Below are 14,120 nucleotides of genomic sequence, written 5' to 3' on the forward strand. Positions count from 1 at the left end.
ACCAAATTCAACATTATGCTTTCAGAAAATTGTTAACGTTTTTGTTTTGAATGAAAATAGTTGCGGATGTAATTCAGAACGCAATTCAGTTGATAGTGTTTTCTGTTGCAGACTTCTTAATTAATTGACATTATTGATTGATTTGTACCAAACAAGAATATCAATATGGTTTTAGGAAAAACCACAGTTGCAAACTGGCTCTTATCAATGTTGTTAATGATATGTTACGCAATCTTGATGACGGCAACATTGTGCTTGGAATCTACTTACACCTAAAGAAAGCTTTTGACACTATTGATCACAAGATTCTTATTGACAAACTCCATCTGTACGGCATTCGAGGAACAGCTTGCGATTGGTTCAAGAGCTACTTGACTAATAGAAAACAATATGTCAGTGCATGCAATTATGTTTCAACTCTTAGTCCCATTGGCTACGGTGTTCCTCAGGGATCAATTCTAGGGTCCATTCTTTTATTACATTAATGATCTCCCAGATTGTACGTCGTACTTCACTTCCAACCTCTTCGCTGACGACTCTAATTTTTTCCACTCCTTCACAAAACACGCTTGATATCAACGATACCAACGTTGAATTTAACAACATTGTAAACTGGTGCTCAGAAACAGTTTGACCATCAACCAGGACAAAACAAATTATGTTATTTTCTCTACTTATCATCGTTCTTACGTTAAAAACCGGACAGATTTGTATCGATTTAAATGAGATTAGTAACGTTGATCATGTTTCACATCTGGGAGTAGAGATTGACAGCCACTTATCCTGGAAACATTACATTCATAAAGTCTGTACAAAAATCAGTCCTAAAATTGATATATTAGCAAACTTAGACACTTAGTTCCAAAGCACATCCTTATTATGCTCTATAATGTTTTTATTCTTCCTCATATTTCATATTGTCTGGAGATATGGGGAAGCACATACCATTCCGCTTTACTCCCTATCCACAAACTTATGAAAAAAATAGTTAGAGTTATTACCTTTAAGTCACCCACTACCCCCAGTGAACAGATCTTTAAGGAATAAATATTTTGAACATATACAATCAGTTTGAATATCAGATTGGGATTTTGTCAAGTAATCTACCCCATAGCGTCAATGACTATTTTTCCTTGCCTACTCACAAATATACCACTAGATCAGTTTCTAACTCGTCCTTTCTATTACCAAAATGCAAACTTCGCCTTGGTCAATTCTCTTTCAGTTAACACGGTGCTAAAATCTGGAACAGGCTTCCACTTTCCATAAGGAACATTTCACATCGAAAACAGTTCAAGCATGCCCTAAAGTTTTTCATTATCAATAAATCGTGATTTCTTTGTGTAATTTTTGCCCACTATAATTTTTCATTTGTATTTAAGACTATGTTATTGTTCTTTTGGGAGCCAGATTTACATTAGCTTCACATAAGCTATTTCTAGCTCCCCGTCACATCTCTGCCCTACGAGCATGTAAAATATGGTTACGATTCTTACCTTAAACCTGTTCTAAGCTTATGTATTTTTGTAAATCAAGATTTGTATTTTTTGTTTCATAGGATAAAGAATTACATCAACAAGTATGTAGTAAAGACAATGGAACTTTACAAGAAATGTGACGAATAAATAAATAAATAAATTATTACGGCCATATTCATTTCATGTCAATGACCAATTTTAGACTGAATGGGAGCACTATCAATACACCGAAAAATGGCAAAACAAGATTTCAAAATTTATGCGACGGACTTTACTTTCCGTAATTATAGAAATCTCTGAATAAAGAAATTTAAAGAAGTACAGTGCATGTTGACATGAATAAATCATGTTTCTCAATTCTAAACCATGTCTATACCACAGACAACTCCTTGTCATATCTATAGGGGGCCCGTTCTGGTCATAATTATGTTTATTAATTTTAGTATGTTAGAATTAATTTTATGTAGACTGGAATTAATTTACTAGCACCTCGAATTAATTGTATGTTTCTTTTAATTAATTTTTATATGCTTTAATTAATTTTGTGTAGTCATGCCGAATTAATTTTATGTGTTCCAATTAATTATTTCTACTTATCTTTGCTGTAATTAATTTTATGTAGTCTATAATTAATTTTGCTAACATTTCAAATTATTTATACGTTTTTTATGCGCCGGAATTAATTTTATGTAGTCTACATTTAATATATCAATTCCTTCAATTAATTTTGGGTTCCAATTAATTGTGGTTCAAAATGTTTCACGTGCTGCAATTAATTTAATGTGTGCTAGAATTAATTTCTACAAGTGTCTTGAATTAATTTTGTGTTCGGTCGACGTAATTATGTGTGTTTGCTAGAATTAATTATATGTGTTTGCTCGAATTAATTATATGTGTTTGCTCGAATTAATTATATGTGTTTGCTCGAATTAATTTCGGCCGATCCCACAGTCCTTTGCGCACAAGTACTCACTTTGCCCTGATTGGTCAAAAGTACGTGATTTTCATTGTCAAAATGGCGGCAAGAGGTGATGGTCGAAACACGCACGAACAAATCAGACAAGTTGCCCAGAATGCGATAGAAAATATCAACAGATTAGCAAATATGCTACAAAATCCAAGTACTCCAGTTACAGAAACTAGGGAGACTAGTCCGGGTGATATCAACACTAACAGGCATTCCAGAAACGCCGTTGATGAACTTCACCGACGATTTCCCACCCTTGGCACTGGACAAATTAACGTAGGTACCACTGGCACTCGTACTCGTACATCATCTGCACTTAATCGGTCCAGATCTACATTTCGACCTCGCCCGTATCCTGCCACCAACAGCAGACGGGCTGCTGTTGGACGTCCCATGGAATCTTCTACTGTAATAAGGGATGTCGTTATAATAGAGAAAGATCATGACCGCGCACCCACCCGATCGGAAAAACTCGAATTTGAGAAGAGTGGAAGAGTAATCACGGGTTTTGACATCAACAGAAATTGGGATGACGATCAGTTGGAAAAAGCTCTGCGTTCATTACTGAGAGGTTCGGAAATGGAAAGATTCCCATTTGAAATAGTGAAAAACTGTGCTGGAACACTTGTTATACCGAATGTACCTACTGGGAAAAAGATAGATGCAAGGATGCTGTTGAAATCTATCGCACCATCAGGATGTATCTATATTAGGCTTCTCTCAGATTTGCCAGATGTAAGTGAGACAATGGAACATATGCAATCACAGTCAGTTTTGGACTCTGACAGCGAAAGGGAAGCACATAGTCCACGCACAGAAAACAGTGATGACGTCATGTACGAACCCTTTCCTATCGATACCAGCGAAACAGTGGTGGTAGATGTGACAGCTGATAAATCAACACCCGAAGCTGGAATTAGTTCTCCATCCAATGAGGACATGGATCCAATTGTATGCCCATTCGATATCAAGGCCATAATAGACAAAGGGAAAGCTTCAGAACTTATGGAGCCTGTAGAAGTACTAAGATTTCTGCAGCAAGAGATAATGAGGGTAGAAAGCTGGATCTTCTGTCTTGTGAAGAAACTATTGAGGGCAAGACCAATTACATCACTATCAACAGAGGAAGTATTCTCCAATCAACGTTCAGCGAACTGGAATTTATTGACAACTTTAGAGTTACTTTTGAAGTAGACTTTATGGGCGAAGAGTCGGTTGATCTGGGTGGTCCCAGAAAGGAGTGGATTAGGTTGGCTAATCATGCCATTAAGGAAAAGTACTTTGACAAAGGACTGCGAGAATTCCTTAGCCAAGATTACTACTATGTAGGAATTATGATAGCTGTAGCAATGCTACAAAATGGGCAGCTACCAACATACGTACAGGAAGACGTGTTGCAAGAAATTATATCCACTAACATGGCCAAGAATCGGTGTATTCATGAAATTCAGAGAGGTCTAGAGAAACTTGGAATGCTGTCAGCCCTTCGACAGTTTCCAATGCTACCACATCTCTTAAGACCAAATGCTCAGCACAAAGTCAGTGTTCCAAGCCTGCTGCAACTTTTGAAGCCAAAGTTTTCAGAGGAAGGAAGCAATGCAGCCAACAGCGAGAAAGCAGTGTACCAGTTATTTGTGCGATATGTGAGAGAGGTGGCTAGTGGAAGGAGGTCCTGTGGAGAAAAGAAACTAGAACTACAGCACATTTTAGAATTTGCAACAGGAGCTTCTGAAGAGCCAGTGTTGGGTTTTATCATACCACCTTTACTTGAATTTGTCCTTCCAATTGAAGTAACTGTCAAAGAGGCAAGTTCTACTGATGAAGGCAGTTCAGCTATGGTTGTGGGAGGTTTCACACCCACTGCTCACACTTGTGGCAATGTGCTGCAGTTACCAAGGCCAACAAATAAATTGCCTCTTCCTTCTGTAGAAAGGTTATTCTCAATATATGACATCGCTTTTTCACAGCCCTTTTTTGGTGTTCGCTAGTTAACTTTGCTAAACCCATTCACTACAATATTTGGTACGTGGTCCCATTTTATCATGGTAAAGCTGGATATCTGCAGAGGGAAATGGGGCTGAGACGGTTAAAGTGTGGGACTGTGGTATTACAAAGATCATAGATGAGGACTAACCGCCGCGTAGGGTTTTTTCTTGTGTATTGTAAAACAGTTTCATTGGATCAATACTGAGTAAGTAACGTGCCTGAGTAGTCTTGGCAATTATTCAGAATAAAGTTCACTGCATTGGTAGATGTTAGTTAATATTTAAATGAATAAAGTTATGACTATTGAGCTTTTTTCATTGACATTTATTTTGACCTCCGATTGACTTTAGGCAAGTGTTCCCTGTATTGAGACAGCAACTTGGTACCCTTTGACTGCTGCATTAATTTGGCACTTATACCGAGGCATGTAATAATATTTAAGTGCAAAAAAATGCAATGTAGTGAAACAACATGATAGAAAATGACAACTGAGTTGAACACTGTGGAAATTTTACTGGAACTAAATCACATACGTTGAGCTTCTCAGAAGTTAGAAAGATGTTCTTTACAAACTACCTGTTTCTTGTAGTGAAACAGTATAAATTGCTCAGTGGCTCCACAGGGCAATAAATTCATAAAGTTTGCAAATGTAATTATTGGGCTTGTGTATCCATTTGGTTCAATGTTTCATGGTTTTGCTGTTGGCTGTTATTTTCATTATACAGTTTGTTGATGTTTGAAGTATTTGGGTGTTTTGTATTACATAAGGCATGTTTGCCTGTATATTATAAATGATTACATTGAAAGGAGGTAGTTGAATTACAAAAGTCAAAGCTGTTTACAATCCATGGAAAGTGCTTAAAGCCCCATTAGCTGTACTTTTTTGCATTTTGCTTATGATGCAATCTTTGGAGACATGTTTTGTTAAGTAAAGGGACAGTAGCAGTAATTTTTGATGATTATTTCACTATTTTTATTCTGTTCAGCAACACCAATAACAGTTTCTTGTTCTACTCACTGAAACATTTAAGAGCCAAGTATTTAGCTTGTCATCAAAGTATGTATACCTGCCAAATGCAATGTTAGTGTTGATATTTGAATTCTAGTCTGGACTAGAATTCAAATATCAGCAATAACATTGCTGGTTATGCATTCATAGGCTTTGACGAGAAGTTGAATACTGGGCATATCAAAATGTAGAAGTAGAACAAAAACTAGTCATACAGAACAAGAATACTGAAAATATAAAAATTTACAGCTACTGTACATTTAAGCCTTTCACCACCATGGTTTGTACCAAATCCATTGTTTTCTAGGCAAAGTTGGACCTCTACATGGGGAACTGGGGGTCAAAGGGTTAAGGGACTATGTCAATAGTTCAATGTCTGATGAAAAACATTTTGGGGGTTAAAATCTCCCACCCCCGAACTTAAAGAATTAGGATTTTTTTGAGACATGGATCTTTTGACGTGGTCCCTAAGCCATATTGCCTTTGAATTCAATTGATCAACATTTTATTATTACTACAATCTTTAACAATGGATTTGGTTGATCAAAGTCAGGCAGTTACATGTATGTACAACAGGGTTTGAAATTTACCTTTTTGGCCAGTGGTCAGTGGTGACCACCAGATTGCAATTTGGTGGTCATTAGCAAAACATTGGTGGTCCACCCTAAAAATCAGGTACTTCCTGCATACTTTTATAACATTTTATGATTATAATTTGCTAGTTTCATGCGAGCTGTGGACATGGCTGTGATTGACAAAAAGGTGGTGGTCAATATTGACCACCATGAATTGAAATTGGTGATCAAAATAAGCAAAGTGATGGTAATTTGACCCATGACCACTTGTGTATTTGTTGCCATTTTTTGAAGCTTTTAGTGGTCACACCTCAGCATTATTAGATACATTGCTTTTGATTTCAAACCACCATGTCTAGACAAATATTAAAATACAGGTCATGGGGCTGCAATCGAAATTGAAAATTAAATTAAAGTCATCTTATCAATGTTGTCAATTATATTGCCATTTTAGTTTTGTTGGTGTTTGATATTTTATCTACAATAAAATACTATGTTCAATTCATGGAATGTTGCTTCTAAATTTCATCTGATAGTGTTTGATAACAAGGCACTTTCAAGGCTTGATAACCATGGTAGTAATCCAATCACAAAGCAAGTTGCTGGTACCATACTCCACACTCAAAGTAAACACACAATCTATATAAATACAATAGTGTTTTTTTCTTGGAAAGGGGTCAATATTACTAATCATAAAGTTACAGCAGATGAACTGGGTAACTCTAACAAGAGTTCTAAACACTAGGCGAAATTATTGAATTTATTTCATTCCGAGATAAAACATTTTTGTACTTTTTCATCCATTCCTGTGGATCAGCCTGAGGAATGTCAGAGAGAGAGAGAAAGAGAGAGAGAGAGAGAGAGAGAGACACACACACAGGGAGGGAGAGAAAAACAATTTCACAACTGTGAGGGCGCTCTCACTGGTTACAGCTATAGGATGGGTTTACTCTACTTGCACCTAGTCTATTCAGACACTCATACTTTTGAAACTTGTTCACTCTCACTGGTTCTTCTGCAATTTGTTTATCAGTGATGAAACCATCATACATTCTAAAAGCGACAGTAATCTAATCAGATGACTGCATTTTGAGTAAAAAAAAGTTAAATGTATCCTAACCCCAAGGCTCAGCCTAACTGAACTCATCCTTGTCTTGGCCTTATATATGAAGGTCATCCTTATACATCTTCCACAAGCAAAAAATCTTTCATTTTGCTACAGTATAGTGCTTCTGCTGATATTCACCCTATTTTGTCATTTTTTTGGAAAAATGATTACACAAAGACAGCCAGACACACACTGGACATACACAATAGCATTTTAATCCACCTTAATACTGAGTAAAAATGTGTTTAATCCAGTTTGATTGAATGTTGAAAGAATACAACCAATACTAAAACTAAATTAATGCAGTCATCTCTTTTCTTGAGTGCCACCAATATTAAATAGGCCATTTGGCATGACCCTGACAAGAATAACATCCTGGTACTTCTGTTAGTATTTTCATGCAAGAAACATGTAAAGTTTTACTTCAAAATGATTCACAGTGGTTGTTCCATGTGCAACCCAGTGATTGAAACAACAGATTCTTATTTTTGTAGAGTTTTTTGAAAAACATTAATGAATCCATACCAATAGAAGTACCAGGATGTAAGGTCATGTAGGGGTCATGAATAAGGCCTATCATACTTCAATGGAGACAGAAAACAGACACATACAGAGCCATACAGTAGCTGAATTCATGTTTGAGTGTGCTCAACCCTCTGTGTCCCATTTAATTTTGTTTTTAATCATACTGAGTAAGAACAGCTCAAATTCTGCTTTGTAAAGCATGAATATGAAAGATATTACTGGTGTCCTTTCAATCATGCACTGTTTGTAACTTATATCCCTAACTGTAACATTATACACCCTTTTAGGGGATATGCCCCAAAGTTGATAACAGAGATACAGGTACAGTACTTGTATAGAAAAATCTGAAACAAATACATTATCTCAGCAATATTCTATTGAGGACCAGTATCTTGACAATTCAAAAAGGAGGCCCATTAGCTTCAGATTGGGCAGTCCAAAGTACATTGTTTCTCAAAAAGTCTGTTTAAGATGCGCCCTTGAAGTTGATATTTTATCTGATCTAAACCTATTGCCATTGGCAATTAAAAAGGACAAAGTCACCCCTTTTCACATTATTTTGGTAACAAGTTATTTAAGATTCTTTGAACAAATAATTCAGTTGGCTCATTCTCCGGTAAACACATCTCAACTCACATCACGTACATGGACAGAACATATAATTATACTTCCATCATTTAGTTTTTGGTATGTATCCAAAATTGTATTATAGCACTATTAAAATGTTAAGGCCAGGTACAGGATATGAGTTGAATTATCAGAACTGGTGATTGTACACATTTCAGTGAACAAAACAACAAATAGTCTTTAAAAAGAAACTAAAATAACTGAAATAGACTGTACTGCTCACATATGCTTTGAATTGGTAGTCAAGAGTGATACAAACAACCAATCAGACAAACACTATCAGAGCAAACAATTTTACCACAATATGCAGAAAGTTGACCAAGGTCATCCCAAGAAACATTCATATTGAATTTCAAAGCAATTAGACAATTAGTTTCAGAGAAAATAAATTTTGACCAAAAATGGGGCAAATTACTACAAAAATACAAATATGCAAATTTCACCATGATTTAAAAAAAAACAGGGCTGAGGCCACCCCTTGGAATACACATATAAAATTTCAAAGCACTCAGACAAGCTGTTTATTCATCATAATTTGAATAAACCTGACACTCGTCAGCACTAGGAACTTTCATATCAAATTTCAGAGTGATAGGACCAGCAGTTTCAGAGAAGTAGATTTTTGACCAAAATGAAGAAAATTACCAAAAATAAATCATTAAATAGAAAATCACGGATATCTGCACACAATTAACAAAATTATATGAGGGCCACAAAACTAGAATTTCAAATTTTTAAAGCAGTCAGACCAGGTGGTTTCTGAGTTATTAAATTTTTCATCATTTTCACATTTTTCCAACTCATTTTGCATAATTTCAGTAGTGACATGTTTCTTTGAATAGAAATCCCATTTACAACAAAGCATGCATCTGCACACCAAATACCCAGTGAAACCTGCAGCGCTTCTCAAGTTCTGCAGTGGATAGACAGACATACAGACAGACATACAGGCATACAGACGACCAATGCCAATTTATATACTATAAGCTCATATTGGTATGTATATACATGTATCAAATGTGAGCTTAAAATTATTGAACATAAAATCAATGCCCCACACCAACTGTTAAATGTCTCAATCAATCGTATACATTGATTACAAAAGAGTTAACCAACTCTACACATTGCAGGAATAAGTTTATCCCATAGTTGTCATCATTTTGGAGTGGATATGGCATCAGATCCAACTGTTCATCAGATAAGTCAAGTGCAGGAGGAGAAACAACAACTTGGTAGTCATTATCTTCCACAGAGAGAACACCCTCTGGATCTACTCCATATTCCTCAATCTCTGCAGGTGTCAAGGCAGTGTGTCCAGAATGAATGTTCTCAAGCATTCCCCTTTCCCACATTTGCAAGGGTGACTGGTTTCTTTCACTTGAAACAGGGCGATTATTCATCTGTCTGGTAAATTCCTCAAGTGATCTATTTATTCTGGGAATATACACATAATGGAGACAGTATAAATGAACATCATTGAGTATATTAAGGATGCCATCATCTTCCATTGCTTCAAAAATGCGGGCAAAAAATACCAGGACACCAGAGTAAATATCACGGTGAGCTCTCTCTACTCGTGAATTATGGACTGAGGAGCCAGTGATTATGCTTCCTCGGCCTGCCCCACGGTTTTCTATCATGTATTGTCCAACATAAAGGTTTTCCATGCCATAGTCTGACCGAACACGTGATGGCAGTCCCCATTGTCTAACCCCACTTGTGAAAAAATGTAGGACTGTATCAGCAGTGTTATTGTTGCAACAGCAGACATATATGAGTAATCTTGTCTTGCCATCGATGCAAACGTGAGTGATCAACTTGTACCTGATCAGTTTATGTCCAGAATCTATATGCCAGAGGCTGTTTGGGGTTGGTACATAATATTTCCTACGGTGGATTGTCATCCGCCAACGCAAGGCAGTGCCAACAGGGTCCACTCGATGCAGGCATTCAGCTACCCTCCATCGTTGAACACGCAAGCCACGGCTTCTCAGTGCACCAATGAAACGCCTCCTTCCAATGTGGGGGTAAGGAGACCTGTGCTATTTCCTGTTATGGATGCATAAAATGCGTCCAATTCGTCGTCGGTTATATCTGAGTAACCTTCAAATGTATCACTCAAACCAAATTCATTTCGTCTGCGTTGAATTGTAGAAATGCTCACTTGCAGCATATCAGCAATGTTCTGCCATGAGAAAAAGAGGGATCGCAAATGTTCCAGCTGATCTTTTGAAATTTCCAAACGCCTTCGTCCAGGTCCAAGTTGTGTCGACGTAGCAGCTGCAGCAAATTGATAGGTATAAAGGCTACTGTAAACCGAGTTTTCCCTTAGTTCTATCTGGGCTGATAGCGCATTGCTCAAATAAGCTACAGACTGGAATAAATTCTGCAGTGGTACTTGCATAATATTAGAAGGTATTCCCGTTGTTGGATTCGGTCCCTCTCTCGCCAAGTCGTCCAAAAGCAAAGACAAAGTTCCAGCAGCATCAATCAATCGAAATTAACTTCATATAGATCCTCTGTAAATTCTTCAATCTGGGGAGACAGAAAAAGTCGAACAACTGATTTCAGGTTCTGCAAAAAGTGGTAGAACCCCCCTTGATTTCTTTCTCGGATCACAACACGAGCTCGGCGACGAATACCACTCCGGTTGGGAGCCGCCATATTGATTTAAGAAAGCGTGCGCAAAGGACTGTGGGATCGGCCGAAATTAATTCGAGCAAACACATATAATTAATTCGAGCAAACACATATAATTAATTCGAGCAAACACATATAATTAATTCTAGCAAACACACATAATTACGTCGACCGAACACAAAATTAATTCAAGACACTTGTAGAAATTAATTCTAGCACACATTAAATTAATTGCAGCACGTGAAAACATTTTGAACCCAAAATTAATTGAAGGAATTGATATATTAAATGTAGACTACATAAAATTAATTCCGGCGCATAAAAACGTATAAATAATTTGAAATGTCAGCAAAATTAATTATAGACTACATAAAATCAATTACAGCAAAGATAAGTAGAAATAATTAATTGGAACACATAAAATTAATTCGGCATGACTACACAAAATTAATTAAGCATATAAAATTAATTAAAAAAACATACAATTAATTCGAGGTGCTAGTAAATTAATTCCAGTCTACATAAAATTAATTCTAACATACTAAAATTAATAAAACGTAATTATGACCAGAACGGGCCCCCATACTTAAGCTTACACACAAAACAATCGTGTGCATTGGCTTTGCACTCTATTTCGATTGTCAAGTTTAAATTGATTGCATTCGTTGAGGCGTTTGTTTAAAAGAGAATTGATATTTGCAGCTAACATTTTCAATGTGCCTTTCGTTGTGAAGAGTAGACTGAACTACGTTAATGATTATCTCGGAAACCGAATCGCCGGTCCTAGCAAGTAAAAAGCTAATCCATAGTTTCATGTTTCGTGCATATATTGCTATGATGCGGTGTTGAACGTCTTGTAGATATGACCTTTTTTCATTATTTTAATGAAGGATGTCATGATCATGACCATACGAAGAAAAAGTAAAATACCGCTTTACATCCTCTGCCGATTGTTTAGTTTTCTTAGTAATTAGATAATTAAATTATTTATCGAAAACTCGTCTAGACTTTACATTTTGTTGTTGTCCATTTTCGCGGCACAGTTTTCTCCACCAAATAAGCAGTTATGGTTGAATCCTCTTCTGGATGAGTTCATTATGATAAGGGAGAGCAGCTTCAATTTGTAATTGTGCTTGAGGTGGAAAATCGGTCATGACGGATGGGTTTCCCTTGTCAGGCAGAGGCTTGAAGTGGGTACTTTTCACAGCATTTCCAAAGCATGACTCGAAAATTGCTGCGTGCTTCCAAATCGTGTGCCAATGGTCAATTTTGTCGGGTTTCCAATTCAAGTAGCTATCACAATACGGAATCTCAACTGCTTCACAATATTTACGGATTATTTTCTCTGGATGGTTGACTAGATCACTGGCATCGATGATGATACTTTTCTGATTCAGTGTATCTGTGATGTAGTTGTGAAGATCATGAAGTTGCTTCACTCCTCCGGTGGGTGGTAACGTGTCGAGATGTGCACCTTTAGCGCGGTAAGTTTTACACAAGCTGACGATACTTCGCCTGGGGTCTCGAATCAAGAATGTGTGGATATACCCTCTAGGCAGACGGTCGTACTTCCCATCTAAACAAAACGCCATGTCCTTGCACAAGATGACGTCGTTTTCGGGAAAACCAGACTCCAGTGTTTCAATCACATCTTTGAAAGTGTATCCTGGCACCGTCATTTCATCATTTGGATATAATGCATCATCTCCAAAGTGATAAGCCATGGAATATAATCCATGGAATACTTTAGTTTCCTGTCTACTCGCCAAGGACAATTCAAAGGCGGTAGATAGTGAACGGGGATAGGCCCATATCATGACACGCCTTGGGTGTAAATTCGCCATTACGAGTAATGTTACCAAATGTCCGATTGTCTGTAAAAGACGAGTGTAATAACATCCATGATTAAGTAAGTATTTTAGGAAGTGAATAAGTATGTATGTATAAGTATGTAAATAATAACAAAAATTACTTCAAGTACAGAGTAATAATACTTGTGACTTTAGTTTCATGCATCCTGCAATCTTCAGACAGACAGACATACAGACAGACAGACTGAACTAAACCTCAGCTCTTCACTCTCATTTATATGGTCGGGACGTACCATTATATTGTATGTTCAGGTGGTGTTTGTATGTATGTATGTATGTATGTATGTATGTATGTATGTATGTATGTATGTATGTATGTATGTATGCATGCATGCATGCATGCATGCATGTATGTCTGGCTGTCTCCCTTTACCTACGTAACTTGCAAATAAGAAGTTAAGTATTAAAGGAGTGGATTTGTAGCCGGGGTATATGGGGTGAGATTAGTGAGAAAATAATTGTGTTAACATTATTTCACTGGTTTGAATTTTTTGCCGCATGATGAAGATAATAATAATAATAATAATCATCATCATCATCATCATCATCATCATAAATAGTTTTTTTTTACTTTTTATTACAATTAATAACTAACTGCCTGGATTCCCTGTGGTCTAAGCAAGCTCAGCTGGCCTCACCTAGTGCCTGATATTCAGAGAAGCGAATCTCCCTGTACAAGAAGTTGTTGTGATGTCTGGCGGCCATGACGGCCACCAGTCTTTTATCGCGTAATACCCATGGCCTTTACATGCTTTAACTTTGTACAATTTACAATACGAACGCATTATTAGGTTAAAAAAGGTTGACCAAAAAGTGACGTTAGATCAAGGGACTTGCTTTTAACTACATGTACCGCAAATTTCACAATCTGCCATAAAAACTGAAAACGATAGCGAATGTCAACAACACTCTTTCGCACTCACCGGAAAGTGAACTTTAGGCATTAGACTAGGGAGATACATAAATTATAATAATTACATAGATAAAAATGCGAACACAATTACAAGCAGATAAAAATGTCAACACAATGAGAAAACGAGATATAAAAAGTAACAAAATGAGTGAACAAAATAAAAATGATGACACAATGGAATAAACATGAGAGCAAAATGAGGGCATATAAAATAGAATTGCAAACATAATTACACAGAAATTCAAGTAAAATGGGTAAAACTAGATAAAAATGTAAAATAATGAAATAAATAAACATCATAGAAAAATAAAAATGCAAAGACTGAAATAAAAATGTGAACATAATCAAATAAAAATGAAAACGAAGAATAAAATAAAATGTAAACATAATGAGATAAAATGCAAACAAAATTAAATGTTAT

At 36.5% G+C, this 14,120-nt stretch overlaps 1 protein-coding gene and 1 long non-coding RNA gene across 2 annotated transcripts; both read right to left on the bottom strand.

The window, feature by feature from the left end:
* Window positions 1-7,313: 7,313 nt before the first annotated feature.
* On the bottom strand, window positions 7,314-11,182 carry LOC139151529 (uncharacterized). Its single transcript, XR_011556444.1, has 2 exons — window positions 10,100-11,182; window positions 7,314-9,709 (listed from the first exon to the last, which is right to left on the bottom strand). It is a non-coding gene; the product is annotated as an uncharacterized lncRNA (long non-coding RNA).
* A 797-nt stretch (window positions 11,183-11,979) lies between these two features.
* LOC139152282 (uncharacterized) lies at window positions 11,980-12,759 on the bottom strand. Its single transcript, XM_070725425.1, has one exon. The coding sequence runs from the start codon at window positions 12,757-12,759 to the stop codon at window positions 11,980-11,982; it is 780 nt and encodes a 259-aa protein (XP_070581526.1).
* Window positions 12,760-14,120: the final 1,361 nt, after the last annotated feature.

The sequence above is a fragment of the Ptychodera flava genome, chromosome 15 (genome assembly GCF_041260155.1).
Source record: "Ptychodera flava strain L36383 chromosome 15, AS_Pfla_20210202, whole genome shotgun sequence".
In the NCBI taxonomy this organism is placed as follows: domain Eukaryota; kingdom Metazoa; phylum Hemichordata; class Enteropneusta; family Ptychoderidae; genus Ptychodera; species Ptychodera flava.